We start from the raw sequence: 27275 nt of genomic DNA, 5'->3' as shown, positions 1-27275 counted from the left end.
TGATTGGCATCTATAAGAACTCAGAATTCAGATAGTGTTGTTAATTCTCCTAGTTAAGTATATTTATTCTTGAACACAGCTACTTTTATGAGTCTTGGCCGTGGCCCTAAACACTTTATTTTCCAGTATTACCACCGGATACATAAATGCCACAGACACATGGCTGGGTGAACCTTTTCAGATTGTGACTCAGCTTTACTAAAGTCCCCAGTTAGAGGTGTCCAGAGCTCTTAAGCACACTCTTTTTGCTTTGGATCACGACTTTAACCACTCAGTCTCAAGCTTTTCACTTGGACCTGCATGCCACATGCACATGGTTAGGGACAGCTTGATTTAGCCGCTTAGGCCTGGATTTTATTTCTTTGGGCCCTCCTATCCATTGATGCTCAAAGCCTTGGATCCTTTTTACCCTTGCCTTTTGGTTTTAAGGGCTATTGGCTTTTTCTGCGTACTTTTTCTTTTTCTTTTATATATATATTTTTTTTCGCAAGCTTTGTTCTTCACTGCTTTTTCTTGCTTCAAGAATCAATTTTATGATTTTTCAGATAATCAATAACATTTATCTTTTTCATCGTTCTTTCAAGAGCCAACAATTTTAACATTCATAAACAACAAGATCAAAAATATGCACTATTTAGCATTCATTCAGAAAATAAAAAGTATTGTCACCACATCAATATAATTAAACTAATTTCAAGGATGAATTCGAAACTTATGTACTTCTTGTTCTTTTGTATTAAAAATATTTTTCATTTAAGAAAGGTGAAGGATTCATGGAATTATTCATAGTCTTAAGACATAGACACTAGACACTAATGATCATGAAGTAGAGACACAAACATAGACAAACATATGGCATAAAAACCGAAAAACAGAGAAATAAGAACAAGGAATGAGTCCACCTTAGTGATGGTGGCGTCTTCTTCTTGAAGGACCAATGATGTCCTTGAGCTCTTCTATGTCTCTTCCGTCAATCCTTGCGAGAGGTCAAGAGCTTAAGGTCTAAGGTCGGGATCTTGAAGGAGAAATTAGCTTACTCGGAGGGAAAGTTAAAAACTTTTGACGAAGCGGTGCCCACCTTACCAAGCGGGAGATGACTTTGGAGAGTCAGCTCAACTCTGCTCGTGGTGAAACCGTTGCGGCCCAGACTAAGATTACTGCCTTGGAGGCCAAGCTTGAGGAAGCCGGGAAGTCGGCAAAGGATGCCAAGGATGAGGTCGCTAGATTGAAGGGGGAGGTTGCCAATTTGAAGAAGAACAAGGAGACAGTGAGGAATGCACGAGAGGTGATCTCCAGGACCGAGGAAGCGATCAAAGCCCAGGTCAAGCTGCTTTCTCCCGATTTTGACACTTCTGCAATTGGAGCTTTTAAAACTATTCGGGATGGTCAAATTGTTGACATCCCAAAGAAGTGATGTACATTTACCTTGTAATATCTTGTTTTGAACACTTTAGTATTTTGTGTAAACCTGTTTGCCGTTTTGTTCGACATTGGTAATTGACGAACTGTGTATCGTTTTGTTTTGTCCTTGGTAATTAGCGAACTGTTTACCATTTCGTTTTGACATTGGCGATTGACAAACTGTCTACCATTTTGTTTTGTCATTGGTAATTAGCGAACTGTTTACCGTTTCATTTTGACATTGGCAATTGATGAACTGTCTACCATTTTGTTTTGTCAGGATATTGGTAATTAGCGAAGCCGGGTCGTGGCTTTCATATTAACAAGTTCAAATTGTGGCTTACTTTGTAGCCACTTAGTACAGTGTTCACGGTGTCACTGGCTCTCGGGGTGATCAGTCCCGTGAAGCAGTAATCGCGCTAAACTGGTTAATTGACAAGCCATATAATGATAAAAGTAGAGATAAAGATGGAATAAAATAAAATAAAAACATGTTAGGCATTGACAAAAGTTAGCAAGATAATTCAACACGAAGTAAAACGGGCGTTATTGAGTCGGGGAAACGAGTGGTCATTCTGGATTCTAAGGGTCGAACCTTGTCAAATTTGCCACGTTCCATGTTTGGGGTACCCCTTTTCCATCCAGACGTTCAAGCTTGTAAGCCCCATTATCAACCACTTCCTTTACTCGATATGGGCCTTCCCAATTGGCCGCCAGCTTCCCTTCTTCGGGGGTTGGTAGGCCTACGTCGTTGTGTTATAGGATAAGGTCGTTTGGTTCAAAACTCCTTTTAAGCACTTTGGCATTGTACCACAGGGTAATTCTCTGCGTTAACGAAGTTTCCGACAAGTGGGCCATTTTCCTTGTCTCGTCAACCAGATCCTTCTCCACTACTTCCTCCACTCTGCCAAGGAGTAATTGTGGGCTCGGCTCTCCCACTTCCACAGGGATCACCGCATCGACCCCGTAGGTAAGCTGGAAAGGCGTCTTCCCGGTGGAGGATTGTGGTGTTGTCCTGTACGACCATAAAACAGATGCGAGTTCGTCTGTCCATGCTCCCTTTTTCTAGTCAAGTCATTTCTTAAGGCCTTGGAGGATGACTTTATTTGCTGCTTCCACTTGGCCATTGGTTTGCGGGTGCTCTACTGACGAGAACCTCTATTTTATCTCTAGGCCCACAAGAAACTCCCCAAACTTCATGTCCGCGAACTGCATCCCATTGTCCGATATCACAGACTCTGGGATTCCGCATCTGGAAACCTGTCTCCACATGAACTTTCAGCAATTTGCAGATGAAATGCTGGCCAGTGGCTCCGCTTCAACCCATTTTGTGTAGTAATCAATGGCCACGATCAGGTATTTAACCTATCCAGGGCCTACTGGAAAGGGTCCCAAAAGGTCAATCCCCATTGGCTGAAAGGTCGGGAGGCCATTAGTAACCTTAACTTGGCTGTTGGGGTCCTATGAAAGTTAGTATTCTCTTGGCACCTCTTGCATCTCTTGACGAATTCTTGGGAATCCGACATCATCGAGGGCTAAAAGTAACTGGCTCTAACGAGCTTTTAGGCCAAAGCCTTTCCCCCGATATGGTGGCCGCAGCACCCCTCATGAATTTTCCTTAACACGTAGTCTGTCTGGTCGGGGCGTAGGCATTTCAATAGGGGTTGGTTCAGTCCTCTCTTGAATCCGCCTCCCTTCTTAATACCTTTGCGGTTTTGTGGTCGTCAAGGAGCTTGCCGCTTTCTAAGAAGTCGGTAATTGGGTCGATTCATGAGGGAGCGACGTCTACTCGGGTCACACACAGGGCGACTGTTGGCTCTTTCACCAATCCTTGGTTCAAAGACCGGTTTTTTATTCCTGGCTTTGTGCTAGCCACTTTCAATAGGAGGTCAACTCGGGTGTTCCTTTCTCTTGGGACGTGCTTCACCACGACCTCGTTGAATTCTTCACTCAACCTTTTAACCCTTTCCAAGTATTTTTGCAGCATGGAATCTCTGGCTAGGTATGTTCTGTTGATCTGGGACGTGACGACTTGGGAGTCGCTGTTCACTTCTACTCTTGTCGCCCTGACTTCTTTTGCTAAGAGCAGGCCATTAATAAGGGCTTCATATTCTGCTTGGTTGTTAGAGACTGGAAACTTGAACTTAATAGACCATTCATATACCATTCCAGTTGGGCTCTCTAGGATTATCCCTGCTCCCCTGAATGTTTGGTTGGATGCTCCGTCCATATATATGGATCTTCCACCACATGTTCGGGATCTTGTGGGGGTCACCAATTACTTCCACCAGGAAATTGGCCATTGCCTGGGCCTTAATTGCATGTCTGGGTTCATATTGCAGGTCATATTGAGATAGCTCGACTACCCATATCATCATCCGTCCTGCCAGGTCGGGTTTTTGCAAGACCTAGCAGATCACTTGATCTGTTCTGACGATTACCCGATGTCCCTAGAAGTACTGTTGCAACCTTCGGGACGAGGTCAAGAGCGCATATGCTAACTTTTCCAATTTTCTTTATCTTAACTTTGTCCCTTGTAGTGCTTTGCTAACAAAGTAGATCGGCTGTTGGATTTTTCCCTCTTCTCGTACCAAAATTGCTGCCAAGCCTTCGTCTGTTACTGCTAAGTACAGAAACAGTGTCTTCCCGTCCGTGGGCTTGCCGAGAACTGGGGGTGCCAAGAGTATGCTCTTGAAGTGGTTGAATGCCTCTTCGCACACTGAAGTCCACTCGAAAGCTATTCCTTTTTTCATCAAGCTAAAAAATGGGAGGGCTTTGGCCGCCGATGCACTGAGAAAACGGGATAGGGCCGTGAGTCTCCCAGCTAACCTCTGCACGTCTTTGATGCATCTCGGGCTAGTCATTCGTAAAATTGCCTCGCACTTCTTAGGGTTGGCTTCAACTCCTCTCTGGGTTATCATGAAACCCAGGAACTTCCCGGCCTCCATGGCAAAAGCGCATTTGAGGGGGTTAAGCCTCATATTATGTCATCGGAGGGACGCGAACACGGTCTTTAGGTTGCCAACTAGGTCTTCTGATTGGCTGGTCTTTACCAGGATGACATCCACGTACACCTCTACTGACTTCCCTATAAGTTCGTTGAAAACTTTGCTCAGCAGCCTTTGATAAGTCGCTCCCGCATTCTTTAATCCGAACGGCATTACTTTGTAGCAGTACGTGCCACCTGGCATTATAAACCCCGTTTCTCCTCGTCATGCTGGTGCATCGGTATCTGGTTATAACTAGAGTACGCGTCCATGAAGTTCAAAAAATGATATTCCGAGGCCGCGTCGACCGAAGCATCAATATTGGGAAGGGGGAAGGAGTCCTTAGGGCATGCCTTGTTGAGGTCTGAGTAGTCCACACACATCCTCCACTTTCCGTTGGCCTTCTTAACCAGTACTACATTTGACAGTCAAGTCGAGTAGTCTAACTCCCGGATGAACCCTGCTTCTAGTAAGCTGGCCGTCTGCTTGGCCACCTCGTTGGCTCTCTCCTGGGACATCTTCCTTCGTCTTTGGGCTACGGGCTTGGCGTCTGTCTTCACGGCTAGGCAATGCGACATAAACTGGGGGTCGATTCCCGGCATGTCGGCTGGTGTCCAAGCAAATAAGTCGCCATTTGCTCGAATAATCTCTATCAAAGGCTCTTTTAGGTTGTGGGGGAGGTTTCTGTTCACGAAAGTGAACTTGTCCCCTAAGGCCTCGACCTTGAAATTTTCCATATCTCCTTCATGCTCTGGTCTTGGTTTGTCGTCAACCCTGCGTTTAGGTTGGCTAGGAAGACCCTAGATGCCTCCTTTGACTTTTTCCTTAGGGAGAGGTTGGCATTGTCACACGTGATCGCCGTTTCCAGGTCTCCCCTAATGGATCCCACCGATCCATCATCGGCCACAAACTTCATGATCAGCAGCTTGGTACATATTACCACACATAACTCATTGATTGTTTTCCTTCCCAAGATAAGGTTGTATGCTGTGGAGTCCCTCAGAACGACAAACTCCGCCATAAGTGACCTCTTTTCTTGGCCTCCTCCTATGGAGACCGGGAGGGAGACTATCCCGTTAGACTTTATAAAATTATCTCCCAGGCCGACCACCTCGTGTTGATGAGTTCTTAAGTCGGTTTCTCGGAGGTCTAGAGCGTTAAACACGTTCCAGAACATAATATTGGAGTCGGCCCCGATGTCAAGGAGAATCCGCTTAACCAGACTTATTTCTACTCTTGCCGTGATTTCCATAGGAGGGTTCTCCGGTATGTCGTGGAACCATTGGTCCTCCGGTCCGAATGATATCGTTGGGGTTCTTTTGGGGGAGGGTTCATGGTTAGCTAATGATACGGCCAGGACCTTAGCGTCTTTCTTCGCTGCCGACTTCGACCTTGGTGCCACGTCTCTTCCAACTACGACATTCACGACAGTGAGGCCGCGATCATTGTCTTCTTCGAGCTCTTGCCTTGGCTTTACAGCATGGGTTCTATCGTCGTCAGATCGGTCGCATTCTCGCCTCCTGGGTTCTCTTACGAACTATGAGAACTCCGTCAGTTTGCCTTCACGAATCGCTTGCTCCAAAGCGTCCTTCAAGTCAAAGCAATCTTAGGTTTTATGGCCAAAACCTTTGTGGTAGTCATAGTAGAGGTTCTTGTTTCTGCCAGTTCTGTTTTTAAGCTGGCGAAGCTTTGACAAGATACCTTTGTTGGCTATATGCTGGTACACCTAAACGATCGGGGCCGTCAAGGGAGTATAGGTAGTGAACTTTCCTACCCGGGAGAACAGTTTAAAGGGTTTGGTTGGTCCTCCATCCCTGGAGTTCTCCTTGGGCCTTTCCCCGTTTTCGTGCTGCCGAATAGGAAGTTGGGCGGGCTGTCATTTATTAGCCGCCACCACTTGGCTGACCTCCTCGTCGTTGATGTCTTCATTCGCCACAATCTAAATTTCCAACATGGTCCACACATGTTTGGTAATGAGGTATTTCTTGAAGTCCTCACTCAACAGCCCGTTTATAAGACACAAGCTGGCTACTGAGTCGGTCAGGCCGTCAATCTCTAAGCATTCGTCGTTGAACCTCTCAAGATACTTCTTGGTCGGTTCTCCACTTTTTTGGGTCACCCTTAGAAGGTTGATTGGGTGCTTGGCTTTGGCAATGCACGTGGTGAACTGTGCTAGGAAGGCACGGGTTATGTCCGCGAAAGTCGTCACAGACCCTTGAGGGAGAGCATTGAACCATCGGATTGCCGGTCCTGCCAGGTTCACGAGAAAAGCGCGGCATCTCACCTCGTCGCCCAGACCCTCCAGGTTTATCCTGGATTCAAAGGCCGTTAGGTGTTCCTGGGGGTCCTGGGTTCCGTTGTATCTCATGTTCGTTGGCTTATCGAAATGCTTCGGCAGCCGAACCTCGAGAATGGAGTGGTGAAAAGGGGTTGCTCCCATGATTACGGGGTGTCGTCGCCTTCAGTCTCTCCCTGCTCTCTTCCCAGTCTTCCCCCTCCGCGTGTCTCGCTAAGGGCCGGGTGTATATTATCGGGTCTTTTCGTCTCCTCAGTACTTCCCTGCTTTTCCCTTGGCCCTCCGACTCCGCGTATGTTGGAGGTGATCGGGAGCCCGATGTACGCTTGAAGCAGTTCCTCTAGGGGCTTCTTCCTCGAGTTTCCTTTCTCCTCTAAGGAGACTAGGAATGGGGTTGACTCGAGCTGGGCTAGTAGTGTTCCTTGGTAGCCAGCTCCTTCTCCAGGTTTTGCACCCTATGGCGCAACTCCTGCATTATTCTTGCGTTGTTGCTTCCCGTTCCTCCGAAAGGACGTCTTTCCCGGGATCCAAAAGGAAGCTCTTTCCCTCGGGAGGGGGATCTTGTACGTTCAAGGAGGCCACCCTACTGGTTCGTTGAGCGTTCTCCTCTACGCCGGTTCGCCTCCGTCTTAGCCTTCTATTGGGCCCAACAAGAAGTCCATTCAGGCAAGGTCCCCACAGATGGCGCTGATGAGCGGATAATTTGTACGCTTTTTGGCATTGTTTTTAGTATGTTTTTAGTATGTTTTATTTAGTTTTTATTGTATTTTTATTAGTTTTTAGTTAAAATTCACTTTTCTGGACTTTACTATGAGTTTGTGTATTTTTTTGTGATTTCAGGTATTTTCTGGCTGAAATTGAGGGACCTGAGCAAAAATATGATTCAGAGGCTGAAAAGGACTGCAGATGCTGTTGGATTCTGACCTCCCTGCACTAGTAGAATTTCTGGAGCTACAGAAGCCCAATTGGCGCGCTCTCAATTGCGTTGAAAAGTAGACATCCTGGGCTTTCCAGCAATGTATAATAGTCCATACTTTTCCCGAGATTAGATGGCCCAAACCGGCGTTCCAAATCAACTCAAAACTGCCCGGCGTTAAACGCCGGAACTGGCACAAGAATGGGAGTTAAACGCCCAAACTGGCACAAAAGCTGGCGTTTAACTCCAAGAAAAGTCTCTATACATGAAAGCTTCAATGCTCAGCCCAAGCACACACCAAGTGGGCGGGGAAGTGGATTTTTATGTCATTTACTAATTTCTGTAAACCCTAGGCTACTAGTTTTCTACAAATAGGACCTTTTGCTATTGTATTTTATATCTTTGGACGTCTAGTTCTTAGATCATTGGGAGGCTGGCCATTCGGCCATGCCTAGACCTTGTTCTTATGTATTTTCAACGGTGGAGTTTCTACACACCATAGATTAAGGTGTGGAGCTCTGCTGTACCTCGAGTATTAATGCAATTACTATTGTTCTTCTATTCAATTCAGCTTATTCTTGTTCTAAGATATTCATTTGCACCCAAGAACATGATGAATGTGATGATTATGTGACGCTCATCATCATTCTCACTTATGAATGCGTGCCTAACAACCACTCCCGTTCTACAAGCAAACAAGGCTTGAATGTTTATCTCTTGGATCCCTTAATCGGAATCTTCGTGGTATAAGCTAGAATTGATGACAGCATTCAAGAGAATTCGGAAGGTCTAAACCTTGTCTGTGGTATTCTGAGTAGGATTCAATGATTGAATGACTGTGACGAGCTTCAAACTCCTGAAGGCTGGGCGTTAGTGACAGACGCAAAAGAATCAATGGATTCTATTCCAACCTGATTGAGAACCGACAGATGATTAGCCGTGCTGTGACAGAGCGCGTTGAACATTTTCACTGAGAGGACGGGACTGTAGCCACTGACAACTGTGATGCCCAACATACAGCTTGCCATGGAAAGGAGTAAGAAGGATTGGATGAAGACAGTAGGAAAGCAGAGAGACGGAAGGGACAAAGCATCTCCATACGCTTATCTGAAATTCTCACCAATGAATTACATAAGTATTTTTATCTTTATCTTATGTTTTATTCATAAATCATCTATAACCATTTGAATCTGCCTGACTGAGATTTACAAGGTGACCATAGCTTGCTTCATACCAACAATCTCCGTGGGATCGACCCTTACTCACGTAAGGTTTATTACTTGGACGACCGAGTGTACTTGCTGGTTAGTTGTGCGAAGTTGTGAAATTATGTTTAGACCATGGTATTGAGCACCAAGTTTTTGGAGCCATTACCGGGGATTGTTTGAGTTGTGAAAAGTAGAGATCACAATTTCGTGCACCAGGCGCCAATCTTCGGTTTGTCGGTTACTGAACGGGTCGGATGTGCAGAGTATGTGAAGGAGACGGGGGACCTAGATCCGGGTCGCTCGTGCGTGATTGGACCTCCTGGGCTAACGCCGAAAGGGAGGGATAGAGCTTCACGACCTCCCGGGTTGTTGGAATGGAGAGGGGGGGTGGGGGAGCCACCTACAGAAGGGACTCTGACGCTCAAGTCAGAATCCGTGTAGAAAAGGTGAAGGTTAGGTGACGTACTTGGGGGAGGGGTAGGGCCCTCCCCTTATATAGTCTGCAACTAGGGCAGGTCCCACAGGAGCAGACCCGCCTTCCAGAAAATTTCCTCTCCCATCTGTCATGTAGTTCACAGGAAGAGTGGCGGTGTCGTGGGCTTCTTCCTAGTTCGGGTGTTGCGTACCCGTTGGATCGGCCGGCCGGACCGGGGCATCGGACCATGTGGATTGGGCCGGAACACATGATATTCTCTAATTACATTTAAATTAAAATAAAATTAAATATTAAAATTAAAATCGAAATATAACTATATTGTATATTACTAACTAATTTAATAACTAAAATATGTCACATGACACTCATTAAAATTAAGAGAAAATATTTTCTTCCAAAATTAATAAATTCTTTTCTTATATTCTCTTATTTACCTCTCTTCCTTTTTCTATTTCTTTCTACCATTTTCACTCTATATATAATTTATAATTTATATTTTATATTAGTAATATGATAAACTAAAATGTGTCACTAAATATTTTTTCATTACAATTAAAATAAATTTTATTTTTCCAAAATTAACAAACTTCTTCTTCGTTTTTCTTATTTATCTTTCTCTCTCTTTTTTCTCATTCTCTATTTTTTTTGCCTTTCTATTCTATAGAAAATGAAATTAACAAAATAATATAATTCAAATTAATAATAATAATAATAATAATAATAATAATAATAATAATAATAATAATAATAATAATAATAATAATAATAATAATAATAATAATAATAATAATAATTATTATTATTATTATTATTATTATTATTATTATTATATGCATAATTTTTATTTAATTTTAAATTTTTACTGCTTATGTTTTTAGTCTATATTTTTGCTTCTCTTTCTTCAAATATTTATTACATATAATTTAGAGAGAATACTAATGTTGTGATTAAAAGTTAGAATCAAAGTTCAATTGTTTTAAAAAAAAATTTGGGTTAATTTTATAACTATCAATATAAATTTTTTTATACTAATATCTAATTATATTTTTATATAAATAGAGAAAAAATTATTTTTAAATAACAAGTATAAAAGTTAATTATTTCTATTTGTTTAACAGATTTAACACCTAATTAAATGTAAAAATATACACATTAAATTTTTTAAATTTTAGACAATAAATATTAAAATTAATTATTAATAAAAAATTAAACTCCTTTACATAAAAATAAAAACTAAAAATCTTACTATTTGATTTTTTATCTACAAAGTCTCTGATCTTTTTAGCTGATAAAAATTTTTGTTTTTTATAATTTTTTTATAAAAGTAATTTTATTTTATAATTTTTTTGTTATCATCTATCTATAATATAATGACAAAACTTACATAATTTTAAAAGATTTATATTTACATATAAAAATACTAGTTAAACATATGATTAGAAAGATGAATAATGTTTAAAAAGCAAAATGGTAAACAGGGGAGAGAGATAGAGAGAGAGTGTGCATATGTTTAAGAAGGAAACAAAGGTCCAAAGGTCGTTAGTTACGTTCCCTTTCTTTCTTCTTCGTCTTTGTTTGCTTCCCTTCTCCAATTTTCCTTTCTTCTTCTCTCTCACAAGTCACTGATTCATTCATCGGTGGATATTCCCTCACACCGAATCACGACCATGGCCGAATCGGTGGAACTTCCGAGTCGCTTGGCGATCCTTCCTTTCAGGAACAAGGTCCTCTTACCCGGCGCCATCATCAGAATCCGATGCACTTCCCCTAGCAGGTACCAATTTTCTTTCTTATTTTGCGCCTTCTTTTGTTCCTAACCAAATTTGCAAATTAATTTGATCCCTAATAACAGCCTTAGTTGAGTTTTTGCTTTTTGCTTTTGCTTTTGTTTATTATTGTTATTATGGTTTTTTACCTTGTTCTTTTTGTTGTTTGTTTCGGATTATCTTATTTTGTGTTCAAAATAGGTTATAAACTTATAATCAATAGTAATAAAGCTGCTTACTCCGACAATTTTCCAACTTTTAGAGGCAAAAAGCGATTTTTCCTCAGTAAAGTGGATATTTTGAACCAATTATTGGCTGGCTTGGGTGCTTTGCCATGTATAAACTCTTGATTCGAGTATGAGAATATGGTCTCGTTATATTTTACAAGTGTTAGACAACTTTCACCAATTGAGCTAGTTTTTTGAATGAGTTAGGTCTATTCAATTCTAATAAAAATAAAAAAATACCGGAAGAGGTTTACTTTCTAGTTGACAGTTGACTGACGCTAATGTATCTAAAGTCTAAACACAATTTATGTCTAAATTCGTTGAATTTTCAATATTTAAAAAAGTGAAAAAGACATGTTTTTATACGGAGGAAGTAACAATTTTCGTTGTTGATTTCATTTATCACGTGCTGGTCAGATATTTAGTCTATTTTTTTAAATAAAAAAATTATTGGTATCAATGGTATGCTATCATGGAGAAGTCGACAGTTTCTACTTTTGAATGGATTGGCATTTAGCTAACAGTTGAATTTATTCATTTATTGTCTTCAAGCTTGTGCATACTTGTGACTACTTTTCTCTTTTATATTTGTGTCAATGAAGTGTGAAGCTGGTGGAGCAAGAACTTTGGCAGCGAGAAGAAAAGGGGTTGATTGGCATCTTGCCAGTGCGTGATGCTGCTGAAATTAAGCCCCTGGGCCCAGTTGTATCTCAAGGTTTTAAACGGATTAGTTTTTTTCTTGGTCTTTTTAAAGGGAAAAAAATTCGCCAGTTTTGTAATGGTCATTTTTATTCATGTTCCTTGTGGGTGCAGGTACTGATTCTGTAGACCAAAGCGCAAAAGTCCTAGGTGGTTCATCTGATTCTCATAAGCTTGAAACAAAAAAACCGAATGATGTTGTTCATTGGCATTCCAGGTATAGCTAGATTAAACGAGCAGCTTTTGTTCCACTTTAAAATCTAGTATCAAGTTGGTTTGATGATAACATTATAAAATTTAGATATATATAAATTCATCCTTTTCTCACAAGTTTTGCAATGGTACAAAATGAGAAATTTATGGATTTTGGGAATTTCAGAGGGGTAGCTGCTCGAGCATTACATTTATCAAGGGGAGTGGAGAAACCAAGTGGGAGGGTCACATACATAGTTGTTCTTGAAGGCTTATGCAGATTTAGTGTCCAGGAACTTAGCACAAGAGGAACATACCATACTGCAAGGATATCGTCCCTTGAGATGACTAAGACTGGTAATTCCATTATCTTTAACTTCAGTATTAACTTTTGTTTATACTTGGCTTTTCTCAATATTGAAATTGACAAACAGCAGTTGGAAAGAATAATAACATGTTAGAGATGTATCCTTGTGGCAATAATAACTTGCCTTTTGATATTATTTTTTCTCCCCAAGAATAAAACCAATAATCTTGTGGCAATTGGTTCTTCCCACAAGTACTTTCTTGTTCTATATCAGTCTTGTTTTCTTGCTATGAAGTGCATGGTGATGCATTTGCACAGTTAGCAATTAAAGCACCATCATAAATATGTATGTGAATATGTGATGATGTAATGTAGTATGGTAGATATGCTAATGTGAGTTATATTTGAAGTCTTGAAGATATATGTGAGGTATCATTTCCTATTTGAAAAAGATGTCAAAGGTCAGATAAGACAATAATACTTTTTTTGTTTTTTGTTTTTTTTGTTTTTTTTTTTTAATTATGAACCTTCTATTGAGGAGTGGGTATGTGGGTTTACAAGGTCTTGAAGTAGTTTATTCAATTATGATTCTTGTCTTTCGTTTTATCAAACTTTGCCAAATTTTTAGCATTATGATAAAAAGGCAAAAAGGAAGTCTAAATATGTTTTCTTGTGATCTTATTACTGGTGAGATGTAATCCATTATCTTTGAAGATGCTGAGTTACTTCCATTTTTCAAATTTAGAGATGGAACAAGTGGAGCAAGACCCAGATTTCATAATGTTGTCTCGCCAATTTAAAGCAACTGCTATGGAGCTTATTTCTGCTTTGGAACTGGTAATGCTTCTCCTTGAAGATTTCTTCCACCGACATTGACTGAATACGTGAAATGCCATTTGAATATTGGACTTTAAAAATGTACTGTTATAATCTGTTGAATAATACAGTTAGATTTGATATGGTGGCTCAACATATACCTTGACAGCTTGTAGATAGGCTAATCTTTAGGTAATCTGTTGGACTTTTATGTTGTTGATAGAGACCATCATTTATAATATTTTGGGCCAGTCATGCTTTCTTAATTGCATTATATTATGTGCTCACAATTTGAGCTTAATTTACAGAAACAAAAAACTGGTGGAAGGACAAAAGTCCTTTTGGATACTGTTCCAGTTCACAAGTTGGCTGATATATTTGTTGCTAGCTTTGAGATCAGTTTTGAAGAACAGCTATCTATGTTGGATTCAGTTGACCCCAAAGTCAGGCTTTCAAAAGCAACCGAGTTAGTTGATAGGCACTTACAGGTAAGCAATATAGGTAATGGTTCCTAGTGCTGGCCTGGTTTCATATTGTCTGTCTCTAATTCCTGGCATGTCTTCTGCGAACAGTCAATTCGTGTTGCGGAGAAAATTTCACAGAAGGTTGAAGGACAGTTGTCAAAATCCCAAAAGGAATTTCTTCTGCGCCAGCAGGTTAGGGTTCTGGCACCATTTTGGCTAATATATTCGTTAAATGTAAAGCAAGGACATGGGTTTTAATGATATAGTTTCAACCTTGTTAAATTCATTGACATGTTTCAAGCCAACAATTTACAACGATGACTGTGTTGGCTGAACTTCACTCAAAGCAATTTGCTTTAGCATTTCAGTAGGAAACATTTCCTTTATTATTTTAGGATTTCATATTGATGTTGAGTTTAACCGACCCTACTTAGTGGAATAAGATTCTACTGTTTTTGTATATTAATTGTAGGATTCTATCTCATATTTAGGCACTACATTGTAATACCTATTTTTAAGAGAGAAACTTATGTAAAACCTTTTAGTTTCTCTCTGTTTAGATGTAGGTTTAACATGATTGATGTGACCTTGTTGCTTAAATGGCATTGCTATACTCTCTGATGTTTCATATGACAATTGTGTGCATGTTTTTATGCCCAGCCATTGAATATTCTTGGTCTGTAAGGCGCCGGAAAATTCTTGGTAGTTAGCTGTTCTGGTTTTATGATAGAATATGCTGGGATATTGTGTAATGATCAGAAACTTAGTGATATCCACGTAAGCAGCAATCTATTATGTAATGGGTTTAGAATTTTCTGGTCAACTCAGCAGGGTAACATTTTACTATTGTTTATATGTGCTATCCTTTTTTGGCTTTTATTTAATAGCAGTATATTGTTTTCCTTGTTTTTCTAAAAATATTTTAGATGAGGGCTATCAAAGAGGAACTTGGTGATAATGATGATGATGAGGATGACCTGGTTGCCCTGGAACGAAAGATGCAGGGTGCTGGAATGCCTCAGAATATATGGAAGCATGCACACAGAGAGTTGAGGTACTTTCTGATGATGGTGATTATTCATCTTTATGATGAAATTACCAGTTATGGGGATAATCAGTTAAATTTACTGTAATTTCGGTCTCAGGAGACTTAAAAAAATGCAGCCTCAGCAACCTGGGTATACCAGTTCACGGGTTTACCTAGAGCTTCTTGCTGATCTTCCGTGGCAGAGGGCCAGCGAAGAGCTTGAGCTAGACTTAAGAGCTGCGCAGAAGCGTTTGGACAGTGATCACTATGGTTTAGCAAAGGTCAAGCAGCGGATAATTGAATACCTAGCCGTTCGCAAGGTTGTCAATTACTATGACTTTTTTGCCTGTATATATATTGTACTTTGTGAAATTTAATCTGTTTCTAATCAAGTATATGTATGAATCACAGCTTAAACCAGATGCAAGAGGCCCTGTGTTATGCTTTGTTGGACCACCAGGTGTTGGGAAAACATCATTGGCATCTTCCATTGCTGCTGCCTTGGGAAGGAAATTTGTGCGCATATCCCTTGGTGGAGTTAAGGATGAGGCTGATATTAGAGGACATAGGAGAACATACGTTGGAAGCATGCCTGGGAGACTTATAGATGGATTAAAGGTTAATGACTTAATATCCACCTAAATTTTGAAGATACCTATATTACAATCTGTAGGGCCTTTGTAAACATATGCTGAAAATTATTGATAGTTTTAGATTTTGATACATGGAATTCTTGCATTTTCTTTTGCCCTTTGCAATTTGTTTTGTCCTAGTGAATGAAACTAGAGATCAGATGGGTCAATATTAGGAAGCATGAAGACAATTTAGATGCCAAATGTTTGCAAACAAACCACAGAATATTAGAATGAACAATGCAGATTTAGCATAATAGAGGTAGTGGATTCCTACTCTATGATGGTTTTTTGTATGAGGTGTGACTCTTTTCTGAGCATTCAGTGCATATGATTGGAGTTCAGATGAGATGAAGTCTCATTTCCTTCAATAAGATAAGAGTTTAAAAGTAGGACAGATGGCATGAGGGATATTGCCACTTTCATTAGTAGTTCAGGAGTTAGAATCTCTCTCTCTCTCTCTCTCTCTATATATATATATATATATATATATATATATCTTTCTGGTAATCTCATTTCTTTTGTAAATTCATGTGGCAGAGTTCATTTATTCTTTCATTATCATATGATGTAAAGTTAATTTTAGTTACTCTAGTGTTGGACTAAAGAATAGAATTTGTAAAATTTAGTTCATGCTGTTTGGTCTGACACTGAAATGCTTTTGTGCATTTGACCTGTAGAGAGTAGCTGTTTGCAACCCAGTTATGTTGCTTGACGAAGTTGACAAAACAGGTTCTGATGTTCGTGGAGATCCAGCTTCAGCGTTGCTCGAAGTTCTTGATCCAGAACAAAATAAAACATTCAATGATCAGTATCCTATGCTGCAGTAGTAATTTCTTGATTAGAACACATGTTCTATTGCATTTTTACTATCGGGTTGTCAGCCCCAAGTGATCTTTTCCTATTATAAGGAAGTTTCTTATATAGATCTGGACAGAGTTGGCAATATGTTTGTGTGTTTTCACTGTTTGGCTTTGTCCATTTAAATGAAAAGGCTTAGATGATTATCAAGGATTAAGTCATTAGTCAATTCTATTTTTACCCTTTTAATTAGGCTATCGTCTTAACAAGCTGTATATCCTGAATAATCTTCGGGCCTTCACTTTATTTGTCATCGCTGAGGAATGATATATATGCTCTCCTTATTACTGTTGTCTTATCTTACTTCTCTCTTTTGTTTTTGTTTATTTGTTTTTTTCTTTTACTTATCTTTTTTCCTTTCTGTTTAAAATTATTGCGTAACGGGACAGGATTAGTTCAAAAGTTGTTCCTTAATCTTAGCTAGCTATTTGAATGTTCCGTTTGATCTATCCAAGGTAATTTTTGTGGCAACAGCAAATAGGATGCAGCCTATTCCTCCACCACTTCTGGATAGGATGGAAGTTATTGAGCTTCCTGGATACACACCTGAGGAGAAGCTCCAAATTGCCATGCATCATTTGATTCCAAGAGTTTTAGACCAGCATGGATTGAGTTCTGAGTTTCTTCAGGTTCCAGAGGTACTGCTTGTCTTCAATATGGTAGTTAGGGAGTGATGCAGATTTTCTGTTCATTTGCCAGAAGAACAAATATTTTCAGTTCCATCTAGGGTTAAATTTAAGCAAGCAAACAAGTAAATATTCTAGTGTCCACCTTTCAAAGGAAAAAAAGGGACTAAGATGTTATTTATGAATCTGTCATCTTTTAAATAAATCTATGACTTAGCAATTAAATTTATATTTATCCAGCGTAGCAGATATCTTTTCTTAATCTGCAAAATCTTTGGAAGATCAATGGTATGTTTTAAACTTAGGTCATACTGTTGTTGATTGAACACCAGAAGTCTCGCTTTAGTAGTTCTTGGGAAGGATGCAAGTAATCTTTTGTTACAGAATTTTAATGAACTCCTTTGATGTAGGAGATGGTGAAACTTGTCATTCAAAGATATACCAGGGAAGCTGGTGTGCGAAATTTGGAAAGGAATCTGGCTGCCCTGGCACGTGCTGCTGCAGTAAAAGTTGCAGAGCAAGAACAGGTAGTTCCACTAAACAAAGGGATGCGGGGACTTGCTACACCACTTATGGAAAACAGACTTGCTGACAGCACTGAAGTTGAAATGGAAGTGATACCGATGGGTGTCAATAGTCGGGAAATATCAAACACGTTCAAGATTGCCTCTCCTCTCATTGTTGACGAAGCTATGCTTGAAAAAGTGCTTGGGGTAATTAATATAGAATGATATGTTATAGTACATAGAGAAGGCTTTGTTACATTTAAATGAGTTACCCTGGTTATAGTTCTCAACTTCTCATCCTGAAAGGTTTTCACTAAAAAATCTAAGATTTGATAATATGCTTGAGAAGTACTGCCTATTTATTGATATCGTTGAATGCAGCCTCCAAGATTTGATGATAGAGAAGCTGCAGATCGTGTTTCAACCCCTGGAGTCTCTGTTGGACTGGTTTGGACTTCTTTTGGTGGAGAAGTTCAGTTCGTGGAGGCTACGGCAATGGCAGGGAAGGGTGAACTGCATCTCACTGGACAACTTGGTGATGTTATCAAAGAATCAGCTCAAATTGCATTGACATGGGTAAGCTATAATATCTAATTCTATTTTTCCTCCCATCTTCTTACATGCATCTTATGAGCTCTCTGTTTCAAATATCTATGGCACCTGTGCATATATGATTAATTATCTAAGGGGTTTCATTTGCCAATAAGTATTGTTTCAAGGCACTGTCATTCCCTTTAGCAGCAAGGTGGTGTGTACTTTAACATTGTGTGTGTGACATGTAGTGAATCAATTATCATTACATGCTCGTGACTATAGAGGATTGATTTTATAGGTAAGGGCAAGGGCAACTGACTTTGGGCTGGCTACGGCAGACGGTATTAATCTTTTAGAGGGCCGGGATGTACACGTTCATTTTCCGGCTGGCGCTGTACCTAAAGATGGTCCTTCAGCTGGTGTGACGTTGGTCACAGCGCTGGTATCACTCTTCAGTAAGAAGAGGGTAAGATCAGATACAGCTATGACTGGAGAAATGACATTGAGGGGGCTTGTACTCCCTGTTGGTGGCGTCAAGGATAAGGTAAAGTTCTTATGTCTTCATCATCTGTATAAACTTTCTATGAAGCTACGATGGGTCTTTGTTCCATACAAGGATGAAATAGGATGTTAGCCCAAATTAACTACTATACTGATTAGTACGACTGTACGAGCAAGAAACGTAACTCAGATAAAATTCATAAGAAAAATAAGAAATACAGGTTCATTTGCTTGTGAAACTTATTCTGTTCTTAAATCTTAGTTAGACTCTGTTAGGGAATTGGGTATTATGGGGTGCTCAAAGTCCCACATCGAGTAGTATGGGATGTTTGATGTTGTATATAAGAAGAGTGATTCTTCCCTCTTATCAGTTAGTTTTTAAGGTGTGGTTTCCCACTTTCCTTAAATACTTAATACAATTTCTTTTTGATCTAATCTGCCGACTCTTTTGCCATTGGCCATGGTCACCACATTGTCCACCATAAAGTAGGGAATTGGCCATGGCCGCCTGTTAACTAGATCAAATCAAAATCAGATTCCTAATTTTTTTTATGTATCTTTTTTGTAAATAGAATCAATTATAATATCTTTTTTTTAGTGCAGCTTAATTTTAGGGATTTTACGATTAGAAATCTTTTTTTATTTTATTTTAGGCTAGAATTGTTTTCTATGTTTTAGTTATTTTTATTTCAGTAATTCCTCTCTAAAGAGGATGATTCCCTATATATTTGATATACATAATATTCAAACACTTCAAGTTGGTATTAGAGCAGGATTTTTGCATTGTGCCTCTGATTTATAGCTATGGCTGACAGTTCCTCAGTCACTAATCATGAACAGAAGGAGAATACCACTCCTATTCCATTAGATTTAAAATCTGAACAATAGGTACTAGTTAATGGTGACTCCCATTCAGTTCAGATCACCACATTTCGACTCAGTGGGTCAAACTACTAGTTAATGGTGACTCCCATTCAGTTCAGATCACCACATTTCGACTCAATGGGTCAAACTATCTTAGGTGGTCTCAATTAGTTCAGATGTACATCCGTAGAAGAGGGAAGATTGAATATCTCATCGGTGAGTGAAGCCAGCCCAACGTCACTAACCCACAATATAATGTGTGGTATACCAAAAATTTCATGGTGATGACATGGCTGGTAAACTCAACGGAGGAGGATATCAGTAGTAACTATATGTAATATACCACTGCTAAAGAATTGTGGGATAGTGTCAAGGAGATGTATTCTGATATTGGGAACAAATCCCAAATTTATGAACTTACTCTGAAAGTTAGAGAAATTCAACAAGGGAGTGACAATGTCACCAAATATTTTCACATTGAAACGGGTGTGGCAGGACATTGATGATTTCAATAACTATAAGTGGAATTCAGCCGTTGATGCCAAACACCACCAACAAACAGTGGAAGGGAGGATATTCCAATTTCTTGCCAGCCTCAATTTGGTGCTAGATGAAGTTTGTGGCAGAATTATTGGAAGAACAATCCTACCCTCAATTGGAGAAGTATTTGCTAAAGTTAGAAGAGAAAAAATTCGTAGAGCTGTGATGATGGGAAAACACAAGACTGAACAGACTTCTTTGGAGTTTAATGCACTGTTAGTGGCATCTGCTACACTTAAAAGTTCATCAAATCAGAAACACCCCTCCGATCTTTGGTGTGACCACTGCAATAAACTTCGTCACACTCGAGAAACCTGCTGGAAGATTTATGGAAAACCAGCACATCTTAAAGGCAGCAAACCTGATCTTAGAGAAAATTGAAAATAGGATGGAGAGGCTCTCTCATGGATGGAGTGGTGGGAACAACACACCATTTCAGGCATGGAGACAATTCAAGGAAAGCTTATTGAAACGTTTTCAACCTGGAGCTACTTTCAACCCTATGGCTTCGTTACAAGAGGTGAAGCAGGTGGATGACGTTGCTCAGTATGGGCGTGAGTTTGAGGATGTAGCACAAATGCAGAGAAACCTGGGAACATAGGCTCTCATGTGCATCTTTGCAAATGCACTCAAAAAGAAAATTCAGGCCGAGTTAGAGGTGGCTCGGTTTGATAATTTACCAGCTCTAATGGATAGAGCCACAGCTATTGAATCAGGCGAAATCAAGCATGGAAGGAGACTGGGGTTGACCCTAACGGCAGGAGGGCGGAGGGGTTACCGAAAGGGAGCGGGTCAGGAAGATCTAGTTCGGTGGGAGCTAGATTTGGATTTTTCAAAAATCCTAGTTCGGCGAAGTACAACACCCACGACATCAGAGGCGAATCGAGGGGCGAGATTGGATCCATCACAAGCGGAGGCACCCTTATTCCTCGTACATGCCTTAACACCAGTTCAAACGGAGGTAGCAATGCTTCTCATTCGCAGACGACTCGTAACAGCTTCATACGACGACTCGAACAAAGAGTGGACAGAGAGACAGAAAATGGTTGTGCTTCAGATGTGGAGAGAATAGGGGAGTTGATCATAGGTGTTCCATGAAGCACTATCAAATCATACTCCTAGGAGAAGATGCAGAAGAGGAGGTAAAAGGAGACATAGGGATGAACAAGAGGCACATGAAAGGGAACCTGAACGGGAAGAACTGCAACTGTCATCATATGGCTATTGGGGATTTACTACTCGCAAGACCTTTAAGGTCCAAGAGGAGATTCAGGGTAGAACAATTGTGGTGCTCATCGACCTTGGGGCTTCAGCAAATTTCATTGCCACTGAGGTGATTAGGCGGCTGGAGTTACCAGTGAGAAAGATAAGGGAGTTTCAAGTGGAGGTGGGGAACGACCCTATAGAAAAGGAGCATGAAGGCTGTGAAGGAGTTCACTTGAATATTCAAGGGGTCCAAATAGTCCAAAACTTCTTTGTAATAAAGCTGGGCTGTTTGGAAGTGGTGTTAGGAGCAGGATGGCTGGCGAGTCAAGGGAGGTTTGTGGGAGATTATGGAGAATTAACATTGAACTGGAAGCAAGATGGCATGGAGATGCAACTAAAAGGTGATCCTTCCTCGAGCAGAAGCAGGGCTTCATGGAAGAAAACTTTGCACACACTAAAAAGTGATGGGGAGGGTTATGTTATCACCACCGGGGTTGCTGCCACCGAGGAGCAAGAGGAAGAGGTGATTTCTGCAAAAGCTAAACAATTTCTACAACAATATGGGGACTTATTTCAGACCCCTGTAGGCCCCCCCATCCAAACGCGAGAAGAACCATGCAATCATATTGAAGGAAGGGTCAGAGATTCCTCGCATCAGACCCTATAGATACCCACAATATCAGAAAATCGAGATTGAGAAAATTGTAGAAGAGATGCTGAATTTTGGCATCATACATCCAAGCACTAGCCTGTTTTCAAGTCCGGTGATCTTAATTAAAAAGACAGATGGAGGCTGGCGATTTTGCATAGATTACCGAGCATTGAATCGAGAGACCATAGCTAATAAATTTCCAATTCCGGTGATTGATAAGCTACTGGACGAATTGGGAAATGCAAGAGTATTCTCTAAACTAGACCTCAAGTCCGGCTATCACCAAATAAGGATGAAAGAAGATGACATCCACAAAACCGCTTTTTGAACTCATGAATGACACTATGAGTTTCTCGTGATGCCTTTCGGGCTCACAAATGCTCCTTCCACTTTCCAGGCACTCATGAATCAGGTATTGCGGCCATTTTTGAGGAAGTTCGTTTTGTTTATAGCTCGAGTTTGGAAGAACAGTAGGGTCATTTGCAGCATATTTTTGAAGTCTTCCCGTGCAACTAGCTTTACCTCAATAAGAAGAAACGCAGATTCGCCCAAGAACGTATTGAATACCTGGGTCACATTATATCTGAAGAAGGAGCGGTAGCACACCCCAAAAAGGTTCAAGACATGATGGATTGGCCAGTTCCAAAGGACCTCAAAGGGTTGAGGGGATTCCTTGGGTTAACCAGATAACTATCGTCGTTTCGTGAAAAATTAGAGAGGTATAACTTGGCCCCTTACACAACTATTGAACAATGATCAATTCAAGTGGAGAAATGAGGCACAAGTAGCTTTCGAAGCACTCAAGACTGCCATGGCGACAGTCCTGGTGCTGGCGGTCCCTTCATTTTCAAAGCCCTTCGCAGTGGAAACTGATGCTTCCGGGAAGGGAATAGGGGCGGTACTGCTGCAGGAAGGTAGGCCAGTGGCTTACATGAGTCAGAAACTTTCTAAATAGGCTCAAGATAAATCTGTTTATGAGAGGGAATTGATGGCTATGGTCTTGGCAATTAAAAAATGGAGGCATTACCTCTTGGGTAAACGGTTTACTGTATATACAGACTAGAAAAGTCTTAAATTCTTTTCAGAAAATTCCAATTTGATGCTGTTTCCATGGTTTTAGCTGCTGAATGGGCAAACTTAGAAGAGGAGGTGCAACACGACCTAAAACTCGAGCATCATGTAGGATCTGATTTTCGGAAAGGAGGTTACTACTGGATATGCATTGAAAAAGGGGAGGTTGCTGCACCATGGGCGTTTGGTTATTCCAAGGCATTCGAAGTTGATTCCCAAGATATTAGAGGAATTCCATGACACAAAGTTGGGAGGATATTCTGGTTTTTTCCGAACTTATAAGAAGATAGCTGGAATACTGTATTGGGAGGGAATGAAGAAGGCTATCATGGATTACGTGAGACATTGTGAAGTATGCCAAAGGAACTAACATTCCACCTTGACTCCAGTTGGGTTGCTACAGCCACTCCCTATCCTGACAAATATTTGGTCGAATATAGCTATGGACTTCATTGGAGGACTACCAAAGGCACAAGGGAAAGATTTCTCACCCTTATTCAACAAAGGAAGTTGCAAACCTTCTTGTGAAGGAAGTGGTGAGACTTCATGGGTTCCCTACACTGATTGTTTTTTTACCGTGACCGGCTGTTCATGAGTAGTTTCTGGTGAAATCTTCAAAGCAGCAGGCACATCATTAAATATGAGCTCAGCCCATCATCCCCAAATAGATGGGCAAAGCGAGGCGGTCAACAAGTACATAGAAACTTGGGTAAAATATTGGTATAACACCAGTTATCATGGGTCGATCAAAATGACCCCTTTTAAGGCCCTTTATGGAAGGGATCCCCCGGTTTTGCTGCGAGGTGAGGGAGAAGCTGCGTTTGAAGAAGTAAGAAATCTTATGGAGGAAAGGAATTAGATGTTGGATGAATTAAGGTTTCAACTAGAAAGGGCCCAAAACCGAATGAGGACATATGCTGATAGGAAGAGGAGGGACGTAACTTTTGAGCCAGGAGAGTTTGTGTACCTCAAACTGCAGCCTTATCGAATGAAGACCTTGGCAAAAATGGTCAACCAAAAACTGAGTGCAAGATTCTATGGCCCTTATGAGATTCTGGAGAAGATTGGGCAGATTGCTTACAAGCTTAAATTACCGGAAGGAGCTCGGGTGCATCCGGTCTTCCATGTTTCTTTAAGAGTATGAACTACAAGCTAAACCCCAAAAAATCCTAGCTGTTGGAAAAAATGCGGCTGGTAAATTGGAGGTGTTGATCAAGTGGAGGGACCTTCCAAAATTCAATAATTCGTGGGAAGCAGCTGCAATTCAAGAAGCCTTTCCTTCCTTTCACCTTGAGGACAAGGTGATGCTTTAAGGGGAAAGTAATGTCACATATTTTGGAGAGAGAGAGAATGCTGAGTCAGCAGCAAAGGCAGCTTAAAAAGGAAAGAAAATAATTCCTTTACCTTATCATTATTCTAGAAGAAGCAATAAAGAAAATGGAGGAATAATAGGGTAGGAGAAGTGTGTAATCATAAGTGACAATAATTGATGATTCGATTAGTCAGATTAGAGAATCAGGAAGGCGTAATCATAGGAGTTGAATGCTTGATTTTAGGAGATAATTATGATAATTAATTTGGTTACAGAGAGGGAATCCAATAAAAAGAGAAGCTGATTAGGTGAGAGGTAGGAAAAGATTTGGAAAGGCCTAGGCTACGAGAGAAGAAGATTTTCAAAGTTCCTCTGTTCTATTGTATTTCTATATTTCTCTTAAAATAAATTCCAGCATAACAACTAACAATACACCACCCTTGGAGAGTCGACGTCCACGGTGGCTTCCCTCTATCGACACTGATCCAACGGTAGCCACTTTGCTACCTGTTATCCGTATTCGGTATTCACCTTAATCCGGCCTATAAGTAGCCCTTTCCATGCCGTCAACAACCACGCTCTGATATCATTGTTAAGTATCTAAAAAAAGTGGAAAACCACACTTTAAAAGCTAGCTAATAAGGGGGAAGAACCACTCTCCTTAGATACAACGTCAAGCATCCATACTATCTGATGTGAGACTTTGAGCACCCCACAATACCCAAGTCCCTAACAAAATGTCATGGATAGAAGGTCAACATTTGGGTATTGTACTTTTGTTGGAGGAAACCTGGTTAGTTAGAGGAGTAAAAAACATAGTATTGTGGCACGAAGTAGTGCAGAAACTGAGTTTAGAGCAATGGCTCATGGAATATGTGAAGCACTGTGGGTAGAGAAAATCCTACAAGAACTAAAGGTTCCCATTTCTCCACAAATAAAGTTGTATTATGATAACAAATCTGTAATTTCTATTGCCCATAATTCACTCCTACATAACAAAACTAAACATGTTGAAATTCACAAACATTTTATAAAGGAAAAGATTGAGAGAGGACAGATTTGTATCTCATATGTTCCGTCCACGGAACAATTAGCAGATGTTCTAACTAAATGATTACCCAAAGCCAACTTGAGGGGGAGTGTTGACTAGATCAAATCAAAATCAGATTTCTAATTTCTTTTATGTATCTTTTCTATAAATAGAATTAATTATAATATCTTTTTCTTTTTAGTTTAGCTTAATTTTATGAATTTTATGATTAGAAATCTTTTTATTTTAGGCTAGTATTTTTCCTATTTTTTAGTTATTTTTATTTCAATAATTCCTCTATAAAGAGGATGATTCTCTGTACATTTAATATACATAATATTCAAACACTTAATTGTCCACCATAAAGCAGGGAACTTTTTGTTATTTAATTTTTATATTTTCACACTCGCTGCATCCAACCAATAATCCTCACTTATAATTCATAGATATGGTTAAGTGCGTTCATTTGTGCGCTCTGTTTACTTGTGTTAATTTCGTCCTTTAGACAAGCAAACAATTTGTGTGCTTTGTTTGTGGGCATGCTACAGTGATATTTCTTGGGAAAAGAGTTTGAGAGTATGTAGTGAATTGTTTGACAGACATGCAGAAAAATAGGCATCTCATCAATTATGTGCTTCAAATTATTGTATAGTTCAGTGATTTAGAACTATGCATTTTCTTATCAAGGACCATCATCTAATTTTTGTCAATCATTCACAGGTGTTAGCAGCACATCGTCATGGTATTAAGAGAGTTATCCTACCTGAAAGGAACTTGAAGGACTTGGTTGAAGTACCATCATCAGTTCTGGCCAATATGGAGGTAATTTTACTTATTTCTACTTCATGCTGGTATGTAGATTTAAGATGTCCCACATTAGCTGTCATACAATAAAGTGCAAATCTACCATGGGTTTTGTATTGGATATTCCTGTGTTCTTAATTTGGTAAAGTATTATTTTGGACGATTCAACCGATAAAAACGAAATTAGAATTTAACCCAAACGTTAGGGACTATCCTTCTTAATTCCCATAGTTCTCAATGCATGTCCTAAATGGCTAAATAGCTTATATTTTAAATGAAATATTAAACCACATCTTGCTTCTGAACTTTCCTTAACAGATACTGATTGCGAAGCGGATGGAAGATGTGTTAGAGAATGCTTTTGAAGGTGGGTGCCCTTGGAGACAACACTCAAAGTTATAGCATAGCAGTTTGGTCTTTAACTAGCAGCAATCTGTGTGTTTCAATCACAAATGGCTTTTACATGGCATCAACATCTGGTCCCATTCCTTGATCCTTGATTGATTTTGAAGACATTGGGAGACCGAGTATGTAACAATAACAATAACTCGGATGCGCAAAAATTCAGGAAAAATATATAAACAATTCAGATGCGAGCCAACTTCTCCATTGGAGCAGAGGTACTTGTGGAACTTTTACATGACCACCATATGGCATGTTCTTACCCCACCCCCCAGCTGCCCAGCACCCTTCATGATGTAAATTAAACTAAATTGTTTTTTTTTTTTTTAATTTCATAGTTGTGCATATATAATTAATTTCTCTAAACAAGGGAGCTAGCGCTCTCTCTCTCTCTCTCTCTATATATATATATATATATATTTGGTTGTTTGGCCATTTTTTATGTTTTTTTTTAAATAAATTAAAAAAATATATATTTACTCTTTTAATCAATTTTTTGTTTATTTATTTATTTTTTTTATCGTTTATGGTAACTTCGTACTGTACTTCCACAGTTACACCCAGATGAGAGAAAAACTACTCCAAAACGGTTTATTTGTTGAACCTGCTCATTTTCTAAATATTAGAGTTAAAACACATGATTTGTTAGGGAGCATTATAAAGTAAGCACTTTTTATGTATTTTAGCTTTTTGCATATCGAACAATGACATTGTACTTTTGAAGTTTCAAGTTTGCTGTCATATTGTAATAGAGTTATGTTACATATACACTAAAATTAGCCACCAAAGTCTGCTAGTAATATAAAATACACATTGAAAATAAATTAAACTACACATGTATTTATACACAAATATATTAATGGTTGATTTTAGTGTACAATCAGCATTTTTTATTGTAATATGCTTTTGACGTAGTCTGTTGACTTAGACTTGGTTTCTGAGGATATTGTATTTTACGTGAAGGTTTTCTCAAGTTTACATTTCACCTAGTT

The 27275-nt window shown here is 39.7% G+C and overlaps 2 protein-coding genes across 2 annotated transcripts; one reads left to right on the top strand and one right to left on the bottom strand.

Annotated features, from left to right (window-relative positions):
* Positions 1–6327: 6327 nt before the first annotated feature.
* On the bottom strand, positions 6328–6828 carry LOC130977773 (uncharacterized). Its single transcript, XM_057902217.1, has one exon. It carries the CDS (start codon positions 6826–6828, stop codon positions 6328–6330), a length of 501 nt encoding a protein of 166 aa, XP_057758200.1.
* A 3897-nt stretch (positions 6829–10725) lies between these two features.
* On the top strand, positions 10726–26705 carry LOC130960314 (lon protease homolog 2, peroxisomal-like). The gene is made up of 17 exons (XM_057885693.1): positions 10726–11018; positions 11840–11952; positions 12051–12153; positions 12316–12485; positions 13181–13272; positions 13560–13739; positions 13824–13907; positions 14642–14769; positions 14861–15062; positions 15154–15360; positions 16055–16185; positions 16660–16873; positions 17272–17574; positions 17749–17943; positions 18200–18445; positions 25798–25899; positions 26200–26705. Exons 1-17 carry the CDS (start codon positions 10912–10914, stop codon positions 26281–26283), a joined length of 2661 nt encoding a protein of 886 aa, XP_057741676.1. The 5' UTR covers positions 10726–10911; the 3' UTR covers positions 26284–26705.
* Positions 26706–27275: the final 570 nt, after the last annotated feature.

Source organism: Arachis stenosperma, chromosome 1 (genome assembly GCF_014773155.1).
Source record: "Arachis stenosperma cultivar V10309 chromosome 1, arast.V10309.gnm1.PFL2, whole genome shotgun sequence".
Taxonomy (NCBI): domain Eukaryota; kingdom Viridiplantae; phylum Streptophyta; class Magnoliopsida; order Fabales; family Fabaceae; genus Arachis; species Arachis stenosperma.
This window is presented reverse-complemented; position numbering and strand designations above follow the sequence as displayed.